At 35.1% G+C, this 27459-nt stretch overlaps 1 protein-coding gene across 4 annotated transcripts in view; it reads right to left on the reverse strand.

Moving 5' to 3' along the window:
* Window positions 1-27459, reverse strand: part of DIAPH3 (diaphanous related formin 3) — a gene marked incomplete at both ends in the record, with an annotated part of 563043 nt that overhangs the window by 277087 nt on the left and 258497 nt on the right. For all 4 annotated transcript variants that reach the window (XM_082859704.1, XM_082859703.1, XM_082859702.1 and 1 more), the window contains 3 exons: window positions 11198-11299; window positions 15290-15384; window positions 22484-22576. In XM_082859704.1, the coding sequence (XP_082715830.1) occupies window positions 11198-11299; window positions 15290-15384; window positions 22484-22576 (290 nt within the window). The remainder of the gene's footprint in view (window positions 1-11197; window positions 11300-15289; window positions 15385-22483; window positions 22577-27459) is intronic.

The following is a 27459-nucleotide window of genomic DNA, read 5'->3' on the forward strand; positions in this document are numbered from 1 at the left end:
CAGGTATTGTTCAAGACATTAGAAATTCACCAGTAGGTGTCTAAGAGAATGATTCCTGCCATGATCACGGTCATTCTTATGATAAACTAATAGACAGATTAATGGACAGAACATAATATAGTAAATGAGAAGGTAATGAGTGCTTGAGGGAAAGATAAAGCAGGGAAGAGGAAAAGAAGTGTTATGGGCAATTTCAAATAGGGTACTCAGAGAAGACCTCCAAAAGTTGACATAGGAAGAAAGATCAAAAGGACATGAGGAAGCAAGCCATTTGGATATATGTAGGAAATAAGTCCAAGGAGAATAAACAGCCAATGTAAACCTCCCAAGAATGTGATTGGCATGTTTGAAGAACAGTACAGAGGCCACGTGGTTAAAGCTGAGTTAGGGGAGAGTGGTAGAAAATGAGGCACGAAACAGCGAGGCAGGGGCACATATGCAAAACCTTGTCAACTATAGCAAGGATTTAGGCTCCTCCTCTGAGGTGGGAAGCCAGTATAAGGTTACAGGCAGAGACAGAACATTATCTGCCTTATGTCACTAGCTGCTGTGTTAAGAACAGACTGTGATATAGATAAGTTGACATAGATATCACTTCTTAATATCATCAAATTATTTCACAACATTTTACATTTTACTTTCATGTTAGATAGAACACAAACAAAATTGCGTACCTTTTGCCACCACATGAAAAAAGGGGTAAGATCAATATAAATCACAAATGAAAATTCAGTTTTTGAGAAACTCACTAGAGTTGGCAACTCAATGAAATAGCATATCATTCTGATCATGCTGTGTTTTTATTCGTTCTAATAAATTAAAGAATTGCAAAGTTATTTAATATAGCTGACATTCTACTAATTTCAGGGGAACAAAGGTAACAAAAGCTCATAAGAGAATTCATTCAGAGTTCAATTCCACTTATCCTCCCACTCTACAGAGAACACAATTGGTAGTATGTAAGTGATTTTTTCCCATTAATGGCAGGATTTGATATTACTATTTTGATGTAGATTTGAACTAAATGAACTCAATCCCTTGATTAAACAAGACTTTATCACAGAATATGCCTGCACACTTTTGGCATTTTAACTTTATCTTAGTTCATAATATAGGAGCTATACATTTATTATTATGATATATTAGAGGTCATTCCATTTTCTTTCATATGAGAGCAAAATCTAGAGGCAAAAGTAGTCTTTTCTTCCTTTCCACAGATACACATTCTCATGACCACTAGCTTCTTTCCAAAGGTCCCTGATGAATTATATTCCACAAATGCCAAACAGCCCTCTCACCCTTCCTTATGCTTAGTTTTTGAAACAAACTGCAATAGTGTCACATTATAAAATCACCTTGTACAATTCCCTAGACCATGGATTGCAATTTTCCTCAGAGAGGTGGTAACCAGCAGCAAAAACAAACAAAACCTTGCTGACGATGAGTCTCTCTCAAAGGAGAAGATTGAGAAAACCAGTAAGCTTTGCATATTTTGCCTTACCCTTCACTGTCTCCTGTGTTACGTTTCTAATTCACTCCCTGGCTGATCTCATCCAGTCCCACAGCTTTAAATTCCACATGTACATGACTGGCTCCCAAATTTATGCCTCCAGCCCTGAACTCCCAGCTTACATCCTAACTACATATTTCATAGGTCCACTTAGATGTCTATAGGTGTTTTAAGTGATCTTCCCTCCCAAAGTCTGTCTCTCTTACAAGTCTTTTCCTCTTCTCTGTAAACAGGATCTCCTATCTTTCAAATTATACAGGCCAAGCACCTTGGGAGTCATCCTTGACTCCCTCTCAACCCTAAATCCAATCTGTCAGAAATCCCGGCTTCCCTACTTACAAAATACATATGGAATCTGCCCTTCTCACCAGAGACACTGCCATCAAGCCTGTCAAGCCACCACTATGTCTCACCTTAATCACTGTCATAACATGTTAACTGGCCACTGCCTTCAATTTACGCCCCAGCCCGCAATCTGTTCCTCACACAGCTGCCAGAATAATCAATCTGATCTAAATCTAAAGCACAGATAGGATAATTTCACTTCTTTGTTTAAAACTCTCCAATGGCTTTCTCAGGATAATGTCCACGGGCCTCACAACATGGCTGCAAGGTCCTGGTGGCATCTCTCTGATGTCCCCTCCTATTCCCACACCCCCTCATTCACTTTGCCACAGCCCCGGCCTCAGCTGTGTCACACTCACATATCCCTCAAAGCCTGGCGCTTGTGGTCTCCTCTGTCTATAACATGCTTCCCCAAGACAGCCACACAGGCTTCTGCTCAGATGGGAGAGGCCTTCCCCAGCCATGTTAATCTCACACGTATGCACCGCCCTCATGCCACCACTTCCTGAGGAGTACTTAGTATTACTTGATATTACATCACGTTTTTGTTTCTGTGTATATTGTTACTACACTCAACCAAAATGTAAGACCAAGAAGGAGTAAGAGACATGTTCACTGCAACAAACTCAGAGTCCAGAGCAATGCCCAGCACACAGTAGGTGTTCAATAAATATTTGCCAAATAAATGAACAAACGAATGAATCATTGCTGAACCAAGGAGACGGGTATTGAAATAAAACACATGAGACAGCAGTACAGTTACCAATATAATCTCAAGGTCTAAATTCATCCATAAAACACCTGGTAATCCAGACCCCTGTAACACCAAAAGGCTGAGGCAACACTAATGGACCCGAAGCTATTTCCTCAGAAGCATCTAATGAGAACTCAGATCAATACCAGAGATGTTCTTAAATATACTCAATCTATCAGCAGTGAAGCTATGTTAAGTTCCACCATAAAAAAGCCTCTAATTTTCTGTGAATTTCAGTATATTTGCCTAAATCGATAAATCTGTTACACATTTTATACTACCTGTTAAACATGTAAAGAAAAAGGTGTAAATGGCCTTTTAAGAGTTCTGTCAACATGTACCCTCATTGTGTCATATGTAGGCAGAATTAAGAAGAAATCTGTGAGAGAAAAGATCTTCAGAGAAAATACTACGATGGGCAAGACAGATATTAGCTGACAACTGATGTTTAACTACTTAAACCAACAGACATTAGCTGACAACTGATGTTTAACTACTTAAACCAACAGAATTTCTATAAGTTTCACTAAAAATTCAAATGGCACTGTGATCATTTTGACTTAGGCTGCTAAAGGAGATGAAAAGCAGAAATCAGATCATAAGGAAAATGACAGAAGTATTACATGTCTGAAGAATTTCAGGCTACAGATCAATGACAATTGAAAGCAAGCTAAATTAATAAGCCCTAAACTAGGTGGAAGAAAAGCCATCTGTGCTAGTGAGCCTATATTAAGTCCTGGATCCTGGTAGAAGCATGTCAAGAAGGTTGCAAAGCAAAGTGACAAGAATAACTGAACAACAGCTGAACGTTTGTGATCTTAAGAGAAGCAGACCTCTAAGATTTAAATAGCTATGGATAGAGTTATAACAGTTTATTATTCTAAACAATGTCCTCCTGGGTAGATTTGCAGATGAGACTGCCAGAGTGCTATCTAGAACATCATGGAATATGAAGGACCTGGGACAACTGGACAGGTACCAAAAAGCAGCAACTGAAGACAAACAGAACTTCATATTTTCCAGGAGGAGAGACTGGCAAGATTTATGCCACTGACAGACAAGACTGAAGATGAATTATTAAAGAGTAAAGGAAATAGTAATTATAAGAAGCCAAAGTGGGTCCTTGAAGAAGACACTGTATTGCACTAATTCCATGTCTTTTGTTAAGTTTTAAAGTGATAATTCTGTGAAACATGAATGATTTTTTGTCTGGACATTTGCAAAGCACTCAAAATAATCAGCACTTGAGGAATGAGAGAGATAGATGGATATTTTAAATATGGGAAAGCGATGGCTCAGTGGACATCTTCTTTCAGGTCCCTCACCAATCTTGATCAGTCTTTTCTTAAATTGTTTCAATAAGCTGTGATTCTTATACCAAATCACAATTTCCTCAACACTTTTTAGAATATACAACCACTGAGTACTGAGTATTGACAGACTTAAACACCATGGCCTTCTGAGTTAAAGAAGGATCAGGAAAAGGTCCAACGTAGGTGTGGTACCAGGAGAAAAGTGGAATACTGTGACAAGTCTACAAGTTAGGTGGCAGAATCATATAGGGTGATTATATTCTGTTTTGAAAAAAAGTGTGAAATTATACTTTTATGCCCAAAAGTGTTGGGTACTTGGTCTACTTTTGAATTAACCCATTCTTACCCAGAGAAATAATTGTCTGGAGACCCATTTTAACAAAAATTAAAATAACTATCTCAGGGCTTCCCTGGTGGCGCAGTGGTTGAGAGTCCGCCTGCCGATGCAGGGGACGCAGGTTCGTGCCCCGGTCCGGGAAGATCCCACATGCCGCGGAGCGGCTAGGCCCGTGAACCATGGCCGCTGAGCCTGCATGTCCGGAACCTGTGCTCCGCAACAGGAGAGGCCCGCGTACCACAAAAAACAAAAACAAACAAAAACAAAATAACTATCTCAAGAGTATCTAACATTTTCATTTCAAAATATGATTTTAAAAAAATACTCTGTATTATACCATAATGATAGATACATGTCATTATATATTTGTCCAAATCCACAGAATGCACAACACCAAGAGTGAACCCTATAGGGAGGGTGGAAGGGAGACACAAGAGGGAGGAGATATGGAGATATATGTATATGTATAGCTGATTCAATTTGTTATAAAGCAGAAACTAACACACCATTGTAAACCAATTATACTCCAATAAAGATGTTAAAAAAAAAAAGTGAACCCTAAGGTAATCGGGACTTTGGACAATTATGATGTGTCTGTGTAGTATACCATGTCAAAAAGTTCCAAGCATACATGAATACTATGACTATATTCCAGGGTAATAAGAACCATTTAGATATATACACTGGGCATTATGGTAGCAAAGAGGCAGGATCCTGAATTCTACAGGGAATAACAGAAATGCTAGGGAAAGAATTCCAGAAAGGGCTTCCTCAAAGCAAAAAGAAAGGAAAAGCAGCCTATTGACAGCCCTGAGTGTGGTGCCTTGAGAGCACAGCAAGTTGTGGAGGAAAGACAAAGCACAAGGAGAAAGAAAGACAGCGGACGGGGCAGGAATTGCCTCCTTAAAGACCTAATGCTGGGTGACTGGGTGGCTAGGAAGGAAGGGATTATGGAGAAGTCTGAGGAAACACTTGGGGGTGATCGGTATGTTCATTATCTTAATTATGGTGATGGTTTCATGAGTGTACTTATGTCAAAATTAATCAAATTCTGCAAATTTTAAATATGTGCATTTTACTGTATGTCAATTATAGCTCCATGAAGTTTTGTTGGTTTGTTTGTTTTTAAAACTTTAATGTTATTCTAAAAATTTTAGACACCCATGTAAAAGTTATGGGAAGCAACTGAAGCAGTTTAGGGAGCTAGTGAGGGATGGTCAGTGGCATTTCACTGCTTATTTTACAACTTTACAAGATGTTCCACACAATCAAACGAAAGACTTAATCAACTGCTATTTATCACGTTCCTATTATGTGCAAAGAACCAAGCTTCTCCCAAAATACAGAACGTTCCTTTAAGTAAGTAATGTGGATCTTCAATTCACTCATGTGAATTACAGATGTATTCTATTTAAATAAACACTCAAATTTGATACAATCGATAAAGTCACTAACGTTGTTTGCATTATATAATCAACTTTAATTCCAAACAAGAATTATTTAAAATAGTAAACAAACAAAATGCAGCTTACCTGGACATCTGTGTTTGTTTACATTATTTCTCTTTGGTAGAAAGGCAGTGTTCAAAAGTAACATATCCAAAATGCTAATAACGAATGTCAATTAAAGACCAAATAGAATATATAAAATATAACATGTAAATGAGAAATATGTTTTACTTTTGTCATGTATTACTTACATACAACTATCCAGGGTTCTACGTCCTATAGAGTTTGGTATACAAATATAGTATTCAGAAATATGTGAATATCCATTAAATTGTACGTCCTTGAAGCTTTCTTTCAACTATCCTTCATTAAGGGAATAGTTACAGAAAAAGTCATAGTAGGGAACATGAAATACCACATAGGAATTTCAAAACAACACATTATAAAACTAAAAGCCTCCAAAACATATTTCACGGTGAAAACTTTCAGAACAATGTGTATATGAACATGCATACATTTGTAAATACAAAGAAATAGGATCGGAAAGTCAACAAAATGTTAAAAATGATCGTTTATATGGAATGCAGTGGGTAGTGAGATACAAGGAGCTTCTACATTGTATTCAATATTTTTATATGCTATTTAAATGTTTTATAACACGAATATTTAGGTATATTTTAAAATGAGGCATTTTTAATGCAGGGAAATTTGCATGAACTTCCTACAACATTTTTTGATTAAAAAAAAACAAAACAGGAGGTCTCTACTGCACAAAGTTTAAAAGCCCTGCCCTGCAGTGACACCAAATGGTGGTAGATCAAAATACAGTACACAAAAAGAACATTGTTTAATTCAATTTCCTATAAACATTATGATTCCTTTGAAGAATTGGCAGCTTAACAGAACTAAATAATGTGGAAACAAATACTCAAAAACCTAGAATTTTTAATCAAAGAAAGTCTAGTACACCAAGTTTCAAATGCAAATTGTAGGCCTCTTTCTAAACTTCAGCTAAATCTTGTGATCCCACTGAATATTTACATATCTTATTTCTCACACAGTTAACCATGCTACTGTGAGCACAGTGATTTTACCTAATGGCTTATTGATCAGAAGATCACTGCTAATATAAAAAATACAGTCACGTAACTAAAATCAGGTTCTACACAATGGGAACCAACTTTTGGTAAGTAGGCAATATTTTGGGGAAATAAATGAGAAGGTTCTGGGGCTAAAGAGGGAAGGGAAGAATCCAAGAAAAGAGACAGGTAATTGATCCAATGAGTGAGAGTTTCTAGGAAGAATATTTTCATTTCTAAATCTTATTGATAGAAAATTAAGTTGAATAAAGCATGAGGCAAGGACATGCTAAATATGAACCAATTTCTCAGCAAAAAGTTGTGTCCTGGACTATCCAGGGAAAAGAATATTTCAAGTTCAGCACATCAGTTAGTACTCAGTGTCTTCTGCCCAAAACCTAAACCAACAAATAAAATTAGCATGTAAACGTCTCATTCATTTCAAGTCACACAGAAAGATATAGAGATGAACCATCTCCCAGAATGCTCCTCTAAAATAACAAAATAACCATTTGACTAGAACACTTAGTCTCTCAACATTAAATGACAGCTAGTTCAGACTTTTTGATGGGTTACTGTTTTTCTTATGCCAAAATCCCCTGGAAAACAAAGGACATATAAATACACTATCAGCCACAAAACAAGTCAATAATAGCATTAAACTACTAGGTCCTGAATTCACAGCACTGGATATCAGTTCTAAAAGGTACCAGCCACCACCATGTCAACACCACTACTAGACTACAAGGCATAGACAGGGCCAGCTCTGGAACACCTGAGAACTGTCCTGCTCAAATTGGCCAATGCCCGAGTCAGAAGGGCTGCCGGGAGAATTAGTTCAGGGAGATACCTTAAGATTCTGAATTACCAGTAATAACAGATGAGTGACTAAACCCTTAGAACCATAAAAGTACCCAGGTCTAGTACACCTGCATTAAGACTGCTTTTTAAAGAATAGAGATAATATCAGGATTAAAGAATTTTGCTTCCAATTTCAAGGGAGAAATAAATAAAAGTGGATATGAAACTCTGTATTACAGGAAACCTGGAAAGAATATAGACATAGCAAATGGTTTAGTGGTTGAAAGAAAGCTTAAAGGATGTACAACTTAATGGATATTCACATATTTCTGAATACTATATTTGTATACCATACTCTATAGGACACAGAAGCCTGGATAGTTGTATGTAATACATGACAAAAGTAGAACATATTTCTAATTTATATGTTATATTTTATACATTCTATTTGGTCTTTAATTGACATTGGTTATTAGTATTTTAGATGTGTTACTTTTGAACACTGCCTTTCTACCAAAGAGAAATAATGTAAACAAACACAGATGTCCAGGTAAGCTGCATTTTGTTTGTTTACTATTTTACATAATTCTTGTTTGGAATTAAAGTTGATTATATAATGCAAACAACCTTAGTGACTTTATCGATTGTATCAAATTTGAGTGTTTATTTAAAAAGAATACTTCTGTAATTCACATGAGTCAAATTAATGAATTTACATAACTGGATAAAAGAAAAATGTAAACTGACTGGCAAGTAACATAACTGCAGGGTTTTAACTGATTTTTGTTAAAATGAAAACAATGCTAGAAATCACAATATCAGTGTATAGAACCTGAAGATGAAACAGAGCTAACAGCAAGTCTATCTATAGTGAAAACAAATAAAAAGGCAAGCTTTGGCCCTATTTGGGTGCAAAGACTATCCCAACCTTTGACTCTTCCTTGTTTATGACTCTGTGATGATTTTTCATCTAGAAATGATTAGCACTTTAGGTTTATTCAATAAGTAAAGGCTTTTCTACAAGAGAAAAGTCTTGTAGGAATCTGCAGTTTAGCTTACCTCAAGATAACAGCCCGTCTTTGACATATACACAATTACATTAGCATATAACTTTTAAAATAAAACAGGGCTTCCCTGGTGGCGCAGTGGTTGAGGGTCCGCCTGCCGATGCGAGGGGCGCGGTTTCGTTCCCCGGTCTGGGAGGATCCCGCATGCCGCGGAGCGGCGGGGCCCGTGAGCCATGGCCGCTTGGCCTGTGCGTCCGGAGCCTGTGCTCCGTAATGGGAGAGGCCACGGCAGTGAGACACCCACGTACCGCAAAAAAAATAATAATAATAAAAATAAAACAGCATTATGGGAATCTTTAAAAATGTACCTGGTAATTATAATCAGTTTCCTAAAACCACCAAATTTATATCATTTATACAATGTTGATAAATTGAAAACACATCACTCTTTAATGAATTAGTGAACTTATTGAGCTTTTAATCCAGAAAGGAGAACAGAAAACTTCAAGGCATTCCATGCTGTTCATCATTTTTTGGGTAACTCTCAAGTATTGTTGAGAACTCTAAGCAAATTTTCCTGTCTTTTGGGGGATGGGCGGGAGTTTGAGAAGTAGGGAGAGCCAGATTGGAAATGGTGAATAATTGATATGGAAAAAAAGGTGAAGTTGAAGAACATCACCATTTGTCACCCCCTCCCCCAAAAAAGAGTATATAGAAAGTTTTCATTTTTTCTTCAACTGTCTTTCTGCTTTCTTCACCAAGACAATTATATTTTACAATGTTAGTGCAACACAAACCAGAACTTGAAACAATATTTTTAGGAATATTCATAATCAACAGGTAATGAAGCTCTGTTCATATTTCCATAGCAGATGGTTTTCAACAGCATCACTCCTTTCTCATTATATTCCATTTGTAGTCAGGTATGATCCAGCATGGAACGTGGAGAGTCAAGGTCAAGTTTGTGTTGACATGTCCTGAAATGGAAGTGATCCATTTCTGTCTTAAAATCAAAACTATAACCTCTAGCCCTGGTATCTGGGAATATAATTGTTTTAACTTTCTGATCCCTCTGAGCACACTGCTTGTAAATCATATCTCTTTGATGTGAACTCTCGTCTTCAAAGGCGGGCATAACCTGGCTATTTAAATAAACCTGAAATATCTGCAAGTTTGAGTTCATTCTTCTGTGACAATCACTAGAAAGAACATGGGAATAGTTTTAAATCTCTGTGATGATATGCAACATAAAAGGTTACTCGTTAAATAGACATTTTCACATAAGTTTGTATGTGTTTCAGGCTTAATGTGTATGGGAATATTTCAAAATTATAATTTTACATGTTATGCTTTTCATCCAAGAGTCAAAAAAGATGGGCAAAAATCAAAACTCTAAGTAGTCTGTGGTTAAAAATGTAATGCAAATTCTCCTGTGTCTCATATGGAAGATATTATGCCAAATAGGGATTAAGAGAACGACAGAGTGACCAGGTGAAAGAAAATAAATAAGGAAATTAAAAAAAGAAGAAAAGAGAAAAACAAGATGAGGAGGAAAGAGTACTCTGGAGAATTGGGTAAAAAAAAAGCATTTTTCTAAAGATAATAAATTTAAAAGTTTCATAATAAAAATTATAAGGCTGTGAACAGGAAAAAGGTGCTTTTTTTTCTTCTGAGTTTGTGAACTTTGGGTTCAGGATGGAGGGTGAGGGAGGAGGGGAGGTGTAGGAAGGGCTGAGTAGAATGGGTTCATGAAGACACAGGAAGGAGTTTAAGAGCAAACGTCGACAGCATGCCAAATATAGTATGTAGACATAGTCCTTTAGTTATCCAATCCAAATTTTCAAAATTATATCAAATACAATTCCATCATGTCCCTGGAAGTTGGTAATAATATAGCTGAAAGCTGCAGGAAAAAAATAATCTTATATATTAAAAAAAATGAAATACTACTTTAAAATATCATCATGATGGCAGAGTGTAACCAATCTCAAAACGATAATTTAATGGTAGAAGGAAAGAGCAGGAGAAAAGAAAGCTTGATAAAAAATCTTAAAGTTACAATACCACTAATATATAACACTGGAAAGTCTTTTTTCACCTCTTTAGACCCCAACTTCTATAAAGTAGGAAGCCAGAACAAGGTGATTATCAAGGTATCTTGAAGATTTTCTAAAATGTATTCATTTTTCACCCTCATTGTCAAGAAAGAGACTATATTTCTAATTTCAGAGTCTAAAATATGAGATGAACTGAAGTGAATGATTAGAATGAAAACAGCACTAGAATAAATCACAAATATACTCTCTAGTCTTAGGAGTACAGGTTTCATTTTACATTTTGACATTAAAAAGAGAACTTAAAAAAAATCATGTTTATGCTTTTGAAAAAAATTCTTGGACTTCATTTATGGCTAGAATTTCAATATATAGTTTAAAATCAAGATAATTTCCCATAAATATCCTCAGGTTTAAAAAAAATGCAAGATGGACATTAAATGTTTTTGAGCAATGATGATGTGAAAAGCCTTACATTTCCTTTTCTCTGTTTTTGCACAGTATAAAAATCCCCTCCAAAGAGAGCTGACACTGAGAGACAGTACTTACCACAACAGCAAACTGCTCGGGTTCACATAAGTTGTTATAGTCACTCTTGAACTGAGACAGTGAATTTAACTGTTCTTGATCAGGAAGATGCTTCATTAAGTTCTAAAAATTAAAACCAAAAGAAAATATCTTCACTAAATATGCTTCTTAAATTCTAGGAAAAATTTTTAATAAACTATGGGAAGGAAATCATTGAAGAAGTTAATCTTTAGTTTTATTTCTAGGTAACCTCCCTAATACTAAACCTTAAGCTACATTCTCTGCATCTTGAAAGCAACCAATTTTCCTCTTCTCTATCCAGGGTTATTATATATTCAAATCAAGTACTACTGAACGTTTATTTGATTAGCTATATATTGGAGAAAGAAGAATTCAACCTATACCAAAGGAACAGCTTTCTCACCTGGATAAATGTGATCAATTACATTTCAGCTTTAGGGAATTAAATGTCATAAATTTCAGGCAAAGCCAAACATATTTTAGCACTTCACTCACAGGGATAAAAGAAATCATCATATTGCTATTAATAGGGAAGGTAAAGAATGGAAAAGAAATCAAGGGAATTGTAATGACAGCATTTGCAAGATTTAACCAATATGATTACAGTTTTAATAATAAAAATGAAGGCATCTCTAAAACAAAGTAACTTTTCTGATGTGAAAGAAAATTTGAAAAGGCATTGAAGACAAAGGATGATACACCTTGCAGATGAAAGCATATAGAGAGAACTTAAGTGCCATGGCTGTAACAGCCCTTTGCCTATATCATCTGCAGCCCAGAAACCACAGGTTCATTTGGTTGTTCTGGCTCCTTTGTCCACGCACAGCCACAGAAATGGATCACTTCCATTTCAGGACTTGTCAACATGTCACAAGCCACACACTTAGAAAACAGAAACACTCCCAATGGAGAAAGACCAAGGGAATACATATAATTACGCTTCTCTGTTAAACCATCCCTTAGACAAAGTCTATATAGATCCTCTGTATCAAAATATAATCAAAATATAATCGACTATAATAGTATTATAGCGAGTTAGTATACGGATATTAAAATTAAGAAAGAAAAGAGTGGTTGGTGCTCACAATTCCAAATTACACCATCTATAAACTCTGTACAAGCCCAAAGTCAAGTACAAATTATAATTAACCCTACATCATGCTGAATATATTTAAGGAGGAAAAAAAAACCCAAAGGTGTTATTAGTTAAAAAATAATGTTAGAGAATGTTACATATCAAAGAGTTAGATCAAAGAACAAGTTTTTGACTCACTGTGTACCTTTGGACATAAACTTGATTGACTGGCCAAAAACAAACAAAAAAGTGGCAATTTAAGATCATCCCTAAAGAAAGTATTCACCATTAATACTATCAAACTGAATAAAAACAATAAAGGTATATGATTTTCCCATATAAACAGAAGCTTCCCTTAGTAGAATTGCCTGAGATCAAAACACCTGGTTATTAATATTTTCTTTTAATCATTCTAGTTGACATCTGATCTATTTATTACATTGGGCTTCTGAATTTCTTCAGCATCCTTTCAGATAATCATCATATCCCCTTAAGTATTTTTAGTTAATATATACTTAAGTTTTCATCTTTCATCACAAATTCATTAATTTTTCACTTCATTATTTTTGCTTTCTAAAGTAATGAAACTATTGTGATTTATAAGAGTACAGGCCCGACCTTCTTTTGTCTCTCCCTTTATCATATTTCCCATCCTAAGCTCCTAAATTCTTCAGTTGCCCCCACACACTCAGCTTTTCCCTCACACGATCCCTCTGCTCTTTTCTACATACATGCCATATTCAACCTTTAAGGACACTTACACACAGATACGCACACTTAGCACATTACCTAGTTCTAAAACAACCTCAAAACAGCCATGTTTATCCTGTATTATAGTTATATATAAATGCCATCTCCCTTGCCACTCCAGAAAGGTAAAGTCTATGTCCGATTGAGCCTAACACCATGCCCTGCACATGGTGAGCACCATGAAATACGTGCTAAATTAATTAATTAATTAAAGACTGATGGGACAAAGGTAAATGGGTAACAATGAGGTGGAAAAATAACATGCAAAGATGACATCAACACTGACATCTTGTTATATATGAATAAATAACTAGATATGCCATAATAAGATCATGACAATGAACAAAGCCTACCAAAATAATGATTATTACAAAGTAATGCTTTTTCCATGCCCTGTTCAAAACAGGCAAGTTCTTCACTTTACAATTAGAAAGTATTTTTAAAATTAAAAACAAGACTTCAAATAGCATAAAATTCTTATTGTTAATGAATATTTGAAGACTTTGCATATGTCCAAACTAAATTTTTAGATTTTAAATTCATAAGATTGGTTTTATATTTAGCAAGTGTGATAACCAGAATAATGCCCCAATCCCACTAAAATGTTCACACCTAATCCCCAGAACCTGTGAAATATTAGGTTACATAACAAAGGGAATTAGGGTTTGGGATGGAATTAAAGCTGCTATCAGCTGACCCTAAACTAGAGAGATTATCCTGGATTATCCAATGTGCCCAATGTAATCACAAAGGTCATTAAAAGTGGAAGAGGGAGAGAATAACAGAGTAAGAAGAAGATGTGACTATATAAGACAGGAACAGAGAGCTGCAACATTGCTGGCTTGGAAATTAAAGGGAGGCATCGACCAGCCAAGGAATGCGGGCAACCATGAGGAGCTGGAAAAGACAAAGAAATGAACTCTCCTCTGAAGCCTTCGGAAAGGAATGCAAGTCTGCTGACACCTGGACTTTGGCACGGTAAGGCCCACACCAGACTTCTGTTCTACAAAAATGTAATACATTTGTTTTATAGTAAGCCACTAGATTTGTGGTAAATTGTTAAAGCAGTAATAGAAAACTAATATATTAATAAGTTATATGGAACTGAATGTTCTTAGGACATGAATTTTAAAATGCAAACTTTTTTCCATCTCAAACAACAAAAGCCACATGATCATCCAAAATATTCATATAATCAACTTAAAAGCTACTCTGTAAATATTTAACAAATACATTGTAAAAATTACATATGCATTAAGTAGAAATATTTTATTGAAGGGACTTGGAAATCTACTCTCAAGAACAAAGCACATTCACGATCAACAGGAATAAAGACAAAATGTAGTAAAGAGAAACTACTAGAGGAAAAAAAAAATGCTTGAAAAAGGTTTGTTGAATTAGGTAGTTTATGAGTCTGAGACTCAGCACAAATCACTGATGGGATTATATATTACCACCACACTTAGAAGATGGGACAGACAAAACCAAGAACTTCCAAGGATACCACTTACTGATGGATTAAAACATCTAGAATATTTTTAATCAGTTGTTAAAATAACTAATAAGAATAAAAGACAGCAAACTGAAGATATTATTCTCTCACTGTATGATTTGTGGTCTGCTTCTCCAACTTTAAATTCTGTCAAGACATGCATTACTGTACCTTATGTATAGAATTCAGCAAGTAATTCTGAAACCATACTAGCATTCATTAAATAATCCTGTGAGTAGAAAATATTTTAAAAATCTTCCAGCCTTCTGAATGATTCAGAATACCATGCAAACAAATTTCTAGAATTCATGGGAACACAAATGACTCAAGTAAGGGTTGTTAATCAAGGTAACTCTAAATAAAGAGAAAATTCCCTCAGTCTTCTATACCAAACAATAATATACCTTTATAAGACATATAAACCCAAGAAAAATACATTCTATAAGGATTATACAAATAAATTTAAATTAGCATATTACTAGTCTTAACTGTAACATAAACGTACATGTAAAAGTAAACAATTTGCCTTTCAAAAACAGTCATTTGAAATAATTGAAATGTAATCATTTGATAGCATTATATTTAGTTTGCAGTTAAGAGAAGATGCAGAGCTTTATCTCCTGGCAATGCAGAAGTTATGCTCAAACTAATTATGCAGCAATGATTTTCCAGTTGAATGATTTAGTTTAAGAATTTTGCTTCACTTACAGATTTCTATTTAATGAGAAGCTTGCAATGAAATATTGGAATTTAAGCTCTCTGCCTGTTTGTTTACCTGAATCATAGACTCTCCCAACTGTGTTTCATCCACTTCCAATATCATCATTTTGATTTCCTCATATGGCACCCGAAAAGAACTCAGGAAGATTGCTAAGAGGAAGAGGAAAAAAAAGGTTAATAATGAAGAAGGTAAGAAAACAATTTGAGATGTAGTTCTATATATAAAATCAAAAATAATTCATAAAGTGAGAGATTTTAATTATTTAATATAATTACTGTGGGGGAAACTTTCATTAGCACATTTTATACCCTTCTCCAGTTTTAGAACTAGTGTTTAAACAACAGTCCTATATTATTATGCTGGTTCTGGGGTTGATTTTTAATGCTTAGTTATTAGCCTAACATAGGAATGGTGCCAATTTTGATGTGATTTTAGAAAACTGAAATATGTTTAGAACACTATAGAGATATCACAATGTAATGAAAAGAACCATAAAACCTCAATATGTACATGTAATATTTATCTACACATGTGTGTTATTAGCCTGCATAATATCTTCTGGCCTTACTAAATAGTTCAGAAAAAAAATTTTTTAAGAAAACTGCTAAGCAGTGCATTAACACTTTTCCAAGTTATAATAGCACTTCACTGTTCAGAAATATTGTAGACAATATGCCAGAGAAATACCTTTTTTATGTAACTAAAGCTTAAATATGCAATATTAGAACACAAATTTCAATGGAAAACTGTCCAAATGGACTAGATGGGATAATATGTTATTACTGAGAATTTCAACATTATTTCCATTTTTATACCTCATACATCTTATGTTAAAACACAATGATTTCAAAAGTATATAAGAATATTTTCATAGCATTAGATTTAATGCTTTTACTGTTTCCCCCCTTATTTGACTAGTATTATTGTTTCTTCTGTCCAGTGACAGATGTCACTTCTTGAACACACACAGACTTTGCTACCACTACCTACTACTTTGTTTTATATACCAAACATATCATTTCACTTGTAGGTATTTTCATATAAAAACACTATTTTACATAAGACAGAGAAAACATGATCTTTCTTGGAGTAAGGCTGTATTCCTGAGGATACCATGGATCAATTACAGACGCACAACGAGAGCACCATTTGTGTTCTTATCATCAGCTTCATTCACACATTTTGAACTCACACAGTCATAAATGTGGGATAATAGTGCTAGAAATTATAAATGTGTATAATCCTCAATATCCCAAGCATAAGATGGAACAAAGGAGCTAAATGATATTGTAAAAGATAGAGATTAGTGGAATTATAAAAGGATAACCCCATTATAGACATTAGAAAGCACAAACATATTATACATATATATATATATATGATCTCAAAGAGATAATCAATGAATAATTGATAGAGAGGGAATAAAATCTAAATCTGTAAATCATGTATAAAACAAGTTGCATATGATGGTAGGATTAAATATAAATATTAACAAACAGGAATACTAAAAGAAATTTAGCATGGCAAATTAGCTCATTTATGATTAGAGAAGAACTTCTTAACCATAAAAATCAGTGAAAAACATGAAAAGATTGATATCTGACAAAATAAAAAGAAAACACTAAAACAATTAAAAGCACTTAAAACAATTAGAAAGCAAGGAAATTGGGGGGATGAACCTGCCTCAAAATTCAGAGGGCTTTCTCCCACTTCATTTAGAAAACAATGAGGTCCAAATAGGAAAATGAGAAAAATGTATGAAAATGCAAAGGAATAAGAAGAAAGTTACAAAAAAATAATAAATAATATGTTAAACATCAGAAGTAAGCAAATTGAGAAGGCAAATTGTTAAGATAGTACCTGTATTGCAAACTTAGAAAGATAGTAAGATTAATCAGAATCCTTAAAATTCCCTTTGAGAGACAGTAAATTCTACTCAAGAAACCTAACCATGGACACAATAACAAAACGTAGAAAAGGTTATAATGTTAAATAGCAAGATTAAAAGGAAAGAATTATACCAAGGCATAATATAGTAATTGAGAGAAAGAAATTATAGTTTTGTATTTCAGGCAGCATGGCAAAGTAGACAGAGAACCTTGAAATATTTTTTAAAAGTTATTTTTTATCTTAATCTTAAATCTATTTCTGAGCTGTAGTGAAAGAAAGGAAAATAGAAATCCTGGAGAAAATGAAATAATTACTTAAAGAAATGAAAGAAAAGTTTGAAACACTGGACAGGAAAGAAAAGAACATTATGAAAGAGAAACAAAGATTTGAGGGAGAAAAAAACTTTAAAAATAAAAATATACATATTTAGCTACTGAAATGGAAAACTCACATGGATTAGACATCAGATAAAGAGAAAATTGGTGACATAGGCAGAGAAGCTACCCAAAACACAAAGACAAAGAGATGGAAAAGTACTAGGTTAAGAGACATAGAAGATGAGTAAGGACACCTAAAAATGTCTTCTTGGAGTTCCAAAAGGAACACATGCACATACACAGACGCATGCACGCGCATGCGTGCACACACGCACACGCGCACACACACACACACACACACACACACACACACACACACACACCAGGGAAGAAGGCTATTTAAAGAGAAAATGTCATTTTCCAGAATTTTAGAGAGAGACAAATCATCAGAACAAGGAGGCTCAACAAGTTCTAAACATAATTTTTTCTTTAAAGCTACATTAGCTTCTTGTAAAACACCAAGCATGGGAGAGTTTGTACAGTGGGAACGCTCAAGCTTTGATACTGGAAGAGAAAATTGGTACGAATGCAGAACAGGTATATATACTTAGGGTAGAGGTATACTTAGAGAAAAGCCAAACTTTTTCTGTAAACGGCTACATGGTAAATATTTTAGGTTTTGTGAGCTATACAGTCTGTCACAACTACTCAACTCTGCTATTGCAGCCCCCAAAGCAGCCACAGATAATATGTAAAAGAAGGCCCTGGCTAAGTTCCAATAAAACCTGTTTAAAAAAGCAGGCAATGGATGACATTTAGCCTGAGAACTATAGTATGCCACACCCTTTGTATCACCAAAAGTAGGAAACAACCCAGAGGTCGAATGAAATAAAGTATAATATTCAAAGAATGTTATACACACTAAACTGCAATGAAAATGAATACACTACAGCTAGATGCATTAATATGGTATGATTTTATACATGTAATATTCAATATTAGTCAAAACCAACAACTTATTGTTTAGGAACATGTATGTGGTTGGTAAAACTGTAGAGAAAAAAGGAAGGGAATATTTAACTCAAGATTCAGGATAAGGTTACTTCTCACAGGAAGGGGGATAAGATTAGAGAGGGTCATATATAAGTCCCTAAGTATTAGTAATGTTCCATTTCTTTAGGTATGAATGTTTGATTTATATATCATGCATTTCATATATTCTCTCGTATGTATAATACGTCATAACAATATATTTAAAACAAATTTAAATGAATAATATGAAAACAAAATGCATCTGGTGGAAAATGGTGACATACTGTGTGGTAAAGGATTAAGTTTTGGAAAAAGGTGACATACTGTGTGGTAAAGGATTAAGTTTACCCAAGTAAGGTCTGGCTCCTATGAGGTATTCTGTAAGCCCTAACGCCCTGTGTGAAAAAAGTGTCTTTGTTTACTGGGGGCATTCACTGGACCACACCAGACAGTTTATGCTAATAATGTGATTTATGGTGGGGGCTTTGGGTCACACAATATTAGCTTGAACTGTGGAGGGGCTGGGAACTAAGGCCATCATATGGGGGTTCAGCTATAATCAAGACCCAGTAAAAACTCTGAACACCAAGGCTAGGGTGAGCATCTCTATTGGCAATAATCTGTAAGAACTGTCACACATCATTGCTGGGAGAAGCTACTACTGTCCATGGCTCCACTGGGAGAGGACAACTACAAACTTTATGCTTACAACTCTCCTGGACTCTGCCCCACATGCCTCTTCCCTTTGCCAATTTTAATCTGTACCATTTTGCTGTAATAAACTATAACCATGAGTAAAACAGCTTTCAGTCAATTCTGTGAGTCCTTCTAACAAATTATCAAACTTAAGAGTGGTCTTGGGGACCCCCAAATTTGCAACTGGTGTCAGAAGTGAAGGTAGTCTTGGGGACCCCCTAACTTTGCAAATAAAACAACTATATGATCTCACTTATACAATTACGTAACTATATAAACATAAATAACATAATATACAATTAATAATACATGTTTAACAACATACAATAATACATGAAAGAAAAAATTAAATGTGAATAGAAAAATCTACTTTGCAGACAGACGTAACTTATTCCTTAACTTTCTTCTATATTTGTAATTCATCCACTACTTTCAGGTATTATTCCATAATTAACATATATATTAAACAGATATATTTATAAAGATTGAACTATGTTTTTTTATAGTTTATGAATAAGTTTTGGGGAAAACATTTGCTATAACTAAGGGCAAATCAACTACAGAAGAGTTGAAAATGACCTAATGCATAACACAAATCAGAAAATAAGCACAGACCTTTAAAAAAATTTTTAAGTTATTGAGAATAATGAGATACTCATTTAAAGCTTAAAAAATATCCATTAAACTGAATCTTTGTACTAGCATGCATTTTATCCTTCAAAATGTGATTATACTGACCCCAGTGGGAAACTTTGAATGCAGTGAAGGAGTGTAAAGTGTGCAGATTTTGGAACCAGTCACACATGGTTTTTGCAAGGGAACTTATAAATATTTAAACCTTTACATTAATTCCTAGGTTTCAGGGTTCCTCCCTTTATAGCTCTACTACCCACTCCAAAAAATCTGGTAAAGCATATGAACCTTGTAAAACTCCTGAGCCATCTCTTGATCCTAGAATGGCTAGAATTCTATCTTTTAAACTGAGCCCAGAGTCTGCCAAAACCTTTACAAACTCAAAATATAGGGATCTCAACCCACATTTAAATAAATAGGTAAATAAATCTGTGGATTTTAGATCCTTTCTGCAAAACTCTGTGAAATATTTCAGTTAAGGGAAATCTAAGAGAAAGTATCTTAGATTTCTAAGTGATATGATAGAGTCATGTCACCATCACAAGACTCTTCTCAGAATTCAGTATCTCAGAAGACTCTGAATTTCCTAGACAAAAACCAGCTGTGAATCAGACTATAATTACAGTAAAGATTACAGGCTGCTAAAACTTCTTAAAGCTTAAATCATAACACTTACTACAATCAGAGAGGGTAAGAATAATCTGAGATGGATTACCTCATAATATTCTGACCTGGTATGAATTCTGACCTTTTGATCTTATACATTAAAACATGCATAACAATTAAATGAATGAATACATATGCCCTAGCTACAGCAACCCAGACAACAATATCCTTCTTTATGATAACATAATTTTGTTATCTCTAAACAGGAATAAATATGCCCTATACCTACTGGCCATTTTCAAAATCAGCAATCTTTTTCAAGTCACTGAACTGCTACACCCACCAGATACCCTACTTACAATGTCAATACTACTACCTACATGATGAGACTGTAGTAAAGGTTAAAGAGCTAAATACAGAACTAGCACACCAGCTATTACAATTAAATTTGAAATCCCATTTAGCACATGTGTGTAATATGTAAGTAGAACCCTATTCAGCAAGTCAAGTATTCAACTTTGAGATGGCTATTTAGGCTATCTTATCATGGCTAACCCATCTAAAAAGAATTATACTCAAAATGATATTTCTTTAGGACACCTACCTAATAAGACAATTTGTAACGCAGGTCATAAACATTTTTCAAGACAAAAATCATCTTTCAAATCACAGAGTATAGAACTTTTTGACATTATCTAAGTTACTAATGCTTTTAACAGAGACAATGTTCCTTTAAGAGGGAAATGCCCTGAAATATCTGTATCACATAACAAACCCCAAAATTTCACTGGTCTAACCTCCCCTGCAAAACATATTTCTAATTCAGACTACATGTCCATCACACACCAGGAAGACAGGCTCTTTTACTTATCATCCTCCTATCAGGATGATGAACACCACTCTGGGTGCGGAGCAGAGAGCACTGCTCCCATCAGCAATTAACGCTTCCACACATAAGTTACCTCATCCCCATTGATATTTTCATTGGCCCAAGCAGGTCACATGGTACCACCTACCTTGAAAGGGACAGGTATGTGCCCAGAAATAGAAAACTGTGTATTGGCCAATAGCACTAATGTCTGCACACTGCCCGTGGGGATTCTGCCAGGCTTACACTGAAGAAAAGAGATGGCCCTCTGCCATAATGAGTTGCAAAACAAGAGGGTTCCAAACCTTTCACAAAAGGAATGTCAACTCTGCCTTCTCTGTACACTAACTTAACTCCCTCTTTAATCAATAGCATGGATCTTTATCCTCTCATCAAGAATTGTTTTGTCCCAATACTTGCAAAAAGCTCACTTGAGGAATGTAATAATTGAAAAGCAGACTAAAAGCCATGTTAGCTCTTCATGCCTCTAGACTCTCCACATTTTATCCCTCTTATAGCATTAGAAAAGTAATATATCCAGATCATACTATCTCAGTTCCAAATAGAACTATCTTTGATGCATTTAAGATGCAGTTAGAAATCAGTCAAAAGCAAAACTATTTGCCCTCTTCTCCCACAATAATTCAGTCAGGAAAACAATTCAATACTAAGAATTTAGCTCCTGTAACAATAATTAAATCTAAAATATTTCCAGTCAGTACTTTTGAGGAAAGGCTTTGAACTGCTCAGATGGGATAACAGAATTCATTTTAATCATCATCCTTATTTCCATTAACATTCCAACCTCCTTTGTGTGTGATCAAGTATCACAAATAATAGAGATTCAGCGGTATAGAAGAAATAATCCACTACCAATATTTTTCAAAATATTATGTCATCACCTAAATTCCATAATTCTTTACTGTTATACTTAAAAGAAAGACTTTAAAGGGTAGGTCTCTTTTCAGTTACGGGAAATATATTTCCCTTTCTTAGTTTTATCTTCTAATATGCATTAATCTTTTGAAGAATTTAACTCATAATTTACCTAAAGGAAAGGAAAATTATCTTTGAATTTATTATAAATAATAACAAAATTAACATAAAATGAAAAGCAAGTCAAAAAGAAAATGAAATAATTTAAACGAACCAGTGTGTTCAGTGGTGTGTTTCACTAATTTAATTGTATTGAAATCTGATACTTACAAAGGTTCTGGGCAACTTTAGAATCTAGAAATTTAAGTTCTTTAATTCTTTTCTTAATAGCTTTCTTCTCTTCAAAATCTTCTTCTCTTCTCTCTGTAAAATCAAGGATAGATCCATGTTAAGGGTGGTAGGCACTCAATTGCCAAAAGACAGGATATGAACTTTGTCATAAAAGAATCTAAAAAAAGATATAAATCATTTAAATCAGTTATAAAAATAATAGAATAATAGATATCCCAAGACCTAAACTATTTCAGATAGGGAGTGGCAGCTCTTTCCCTAGAAAAACTACTAAGAGTAAATATTTAGAGGTCTAAACAGCAAAAACAAAAACAAAGCTGATGTGCACTATGGAAACCAATGCTATCAGGTGAAGAATAAGTGCAGTTAGCTCCTTTGAACAATGTACAGTACACAATTATAAAAGTAAATGTATTACACTTAGGATAGGTTAAGGAGTTAGCTCTAAGAGCGCTAAACAAAGACAAACACCTAGCTGTTTTACGTTTGATATACCTTGTTCATTTAAAAAGACAGCTCATGTAAAACTTGAAGAGTAGAATGTTTACAATTCGTTTTCCAAATCTTAGAAAAATATTCAAATTTTGATAATCAACCTACTTTATCTGAGTTTTTAAAACTCAGCAAATGCACTTAACCTCTCTATCTTTGCTAAAAAATAAGTAAGAGAATAAATACATGATGCTAAACAACAATATATGAACTGTGATTATAGCACAGCACATGACAGTCACGGTTAACAGCTGTAACCAATAAAGCGATCCTGTCATCTTTCCTCTCGTCTCTTTTGCATACGTTGACAGCACTTCTGATGAACGTAAGTCATCTTTACAAAATTAGGATCTTGATAACAAAGAACAACGGATCAAATTGTTTAGTTAGATACGTACAAATAAATCACAAATGTTGAGGAAGAATAACTTCGAAAACAATCTTCACATACAAGATAGCACATTATAATTAAATTCTTTGTATATCAGAAAAGCATTATAATTACATGTTTAGGTACACAGTGTGAAATAGGGATCAAATTTTATACTTTTCAAAATGTTTATTAACTAATTATCTCTATCATTTTATGAATAATCAACCATCTTTCTCAACTGATTTTATATTACACTTTTAGTCTATGTGTTTTCCTGGACTTCTAATTCTGCTCCACTGTTCCATGTACTACTCTTGTGCTATTATCATTCTGTCTTAAGCACTATAGGATTTATGATATATCTTACTATATAATTGGCTGTTCAAATTACTTTTCTTCCTTTTCTAAACTTGCTTCACTTTTCTCATTTATTTTTCCACAGGAACCTTAGAGTAATTCCGAAGTTCCAAAAATAAAATCCACTTGAATTGTATTTGAATTCCAAGGCATTTGTAAACAGATTCAGGCAAATTTGATATGTTGACAATTTCTAAACTTCCTAATCATGAACATGACATGTGTCTATAACTTTTTAACTTAACACAGTACTCTGCGTAGGCATCCTGTATATTTATTGTTAGTGTTAGGTATCCTAAGTATGTCTATTACACTCCTATTATACTCCTGGGGGTACTGATTAATTCTACATTTCCCCACTATACTTTGCAACTAGTTACTGCTGGAATACAGAAACTGTTGAATTTTACATATATGTTTTATAATCATTCACTTTACTTATTTATTCTTTCATTCAAGTAAGAAGTATTTATTAAGCACCAACTAAAAAAGACCATGCTAGACAAAATGGAGATGTCTTGACCTCAAAGAATTTAAGGACCAATAGAGAGGACTGCAAAGTAAATGGCAATTACAGTACATAGATATATCTTCAGTGTTTGGGTAAGAACCACAGGATATTAAAGAAAATTAACCTATACTTGCCAGAGACAGTCTTCATGTAATGAATGATATCTAAGCAAAAGCTAGAAAGCGAAAAGAAGTTAGTCAGGTGAGAAAGTTTTAGGGTGCGGGAAGGAAGGACACAGACAGATAACGGAAGGATAGTGTTTCAGGTTCTGCAAGAACTTGAAGGGCACAGCAAGAATTAAGAATAATAAGAGCTGGGGTTTTCCCTGGGGGGCGCAGTGGTTGAGAGTCCGCCTGCCGATGCAGGGGACACGGGTTCATGCCCCAGTCCGGGAAGACCCCACATGCCACGGAGCGGCTGGGCCCATGAGCCATGGCCACTGAGCCTGCGCGTCCGGAGCCTGTGAACGGGAGAGGCCACAACAGTGAGAGGCCCGCGTACCACACACACACACAAAAAAAAAAGAATAATAAGAGCTGGACTTCCTTGGCAGCGCAGTGGTTAAGAATCTGCCTACCAATGCAGGGGACACGGCTTTGATCCCTGGTCCAGGAAGATCCCATATGCCACGGAGCAACTAAGTGCATGCGCCACAGCTATTGAGCCTGTGCTCTAGAGACCGCAAGCCACAACTACTGAGCCTGCGTGCCACAACTACTGAAGCCCACGTGCCTATAGCCCATGCTCCACAATAAGAGAAGCCACCGCAATGAGAAGCCCGCACGCCACAACAAAGAGTAGCACCAGTTCACCGCAACTAGAGAAAGTCCGTGCGCGCAACGAAGACCCAATGCAGCCAAAAATAAATTAATTAATTAAAGAAAAAGAAGAAGAGCAAAGAATATTGGGTGTAAATAAATGACACCAGAAATTAATCAGACATCAGATCATGCAAGACCTTTTAAGCCATGATAAGAATTCTGGCTTTTATCCTCCAAGCAATGTGGAGCCAGTGAAGGCTTAAGCATGAGAGAGACATCAAAAGAACTGAATTTTAGAAAAAACTCAGCTTACTGAAGGTGTATTGAAAGAGTGGCAAAAATAATTGTAGAAGGTCAAGACAGAAGGGAGTTGTAGTAATCCAAATGAGAAAAAAATGGAACCTCACCCAGACCACCAGGATGGAGAGAATAGATGAGCCCTCAAAGCAGAATCCAGTCCAGACCCATCTCTTGAGCTCCAACTTGACTATCCAACTGCCTAGTCTCACACCTCTACTTGGATGTCTAATGGGCACCTTCAACTTCACGTGTCCAAAACCCACAAACCCACATGCACACACCTCCATGCTGCTCTTCCTGGAATTTTCCTCATCTTAGAAATGGGAATGCTCTTATTGCAATTGTTCAAGTCACAAAGCTTGAAGTCATCCTCTTTCCATTAACCCAAAACTACATTTAGTCCATCAGTGAACCCCATCAATTCTAACTCTAAAATATTCACTAAAATTTAGTATTAAATTTAAAATTTAATATTCACTAAAATAAGTAGGGGCTACTATACTCCCCCGCTTGTGGCTACCATCCTTTCTCACCTGGATCACAATTGCTTTCTAACTAGTCTCCCCATTTCCAAGCTTGACCAACTGCAGTCTCTTCACCACAACGCAGCAAAAGACTCCTGTTAAACCTTAACAGAAAAGGTTTACTTCTCTCACTTCCTTATACAGAATAGCACCCCAACCCCGCCCAGTATTTTCTATCAACATCACTCTGCCTTTTTTCTCCTCCAAAGCACTTACTCCTCACATATCATAAATCTGATACTGTCTCTCTTCTCCCATTAGAAAGCAAGTTGCTAGAGGCAGGAACTTTGTTCACCGTTGTATGCTGAGCATCAAGCCTGGAACATAACAGAAGCTCAGTAAATGTCTGTAGGTATGTACGTACCTGCAGACTAAAGGAGAAAGAAGGATTTAAGTAACCAGGCAGATGATGATGGTGCTGTTTATTTAATTCAGCAACAAACGAGGAACAGTTTTGACCTAGTCCAGTTTTAAACATGTGTAGTTTGAGGAGCTCTTTTATCTCCACATAGTCATGTACAAGAGGCAGCTGAATGTACAGAAGAGAAACCTGAAACAGTGATACAGGTATCAGTCCTAATAATTATTCTACTGACTGTCACAGGTTCTCCAGGTATCAGCAAATAATGACACATTTGTCTCCTTATTCCTAGTATTGAAATCTTTTCCTTGTCTTGTTATACTGGTTAAAATTTTCAGATGAAGGCGAGTAAAAATTTTATTAGTGAACTTCCTTTCCTCAACCTGACCAAATGGCAATCCTTTACTCATTAGAAAATGTATACATTTTATTTTCCTATCTTTATCCCCAAGAAAAAGGCTGATTCTAAGTTTTTAAAAATCAGTTTATTTCTCAACAGCAGTAACCTGCCACATTCTGAAACATTTTCTGGTCTACATAAAGAAAAAAGTCAAAGAAATGAAGAACCTTAAATTTTAAATAACATTGACTGAACATCTACTAGGCATTGCACTGAACACTTTCTGTTGCACTTGCTTATATAATTCTCATAAGAGTAATACTATTTCTGTGACTACTATCATCATCATCATAATCATCATGAGAAAGATAATGCTTAAGGTAAGTAGCTTTAAAAGCAACAGATCTGATAAAAGAATAAGGGTCACTACACTTTGACTCTAATATTCTTTCCACTAGTTGTAAAATATGTTAGGTGTCACATTAAAAAAAAGAAAAAAGTTTATCTAGCAATCTTGACCACTTTAACCTGCAAATCAGAAACTGAAGCAATTTTAACCAATTCGGCTTTTTTATAAAAATGACAAATTAGACTCTTATTGAGTTTAATGTATCAGCATACCCATAATGCAATGAAATCATGGCTTTCTCCTCTCTTATCTGCTCCATATAGTCAAAGGATGGCTGGGGAAAGATGGAATGGAAATAGGGTAAAGGGGGGAAGAAGCAGAGTTTTCTAAGACAGAAAACAAGATTCAAAAAAAAAAAAAAAAAGGTAGAAATATGCTTATGTAGATATGAAACCAGATAATCAGTTTATTATCCAAACAGACTGATTTGGTTAAAATCTTTCATACTGAGAAATAATGAAAAGTACTGCTGGGGAAAAAACACAGCCAGATAATGGACTGCCTCAAATCAGAGTAAAACCAGTGAA

This window comes from Leucopleurus acutus (genome assembly GCF_964270905.1).
Source record: "Leucopleurus acutus genome assembly, chromosome: 18".
NCBI classification, from domain to species: domain Eukaryota; kingdom Metazoa; phylum Chordata; class Mammalia; order Artiodactyla; family Delphinidae; genus Leucopleurus; species Leucopleurus acutus.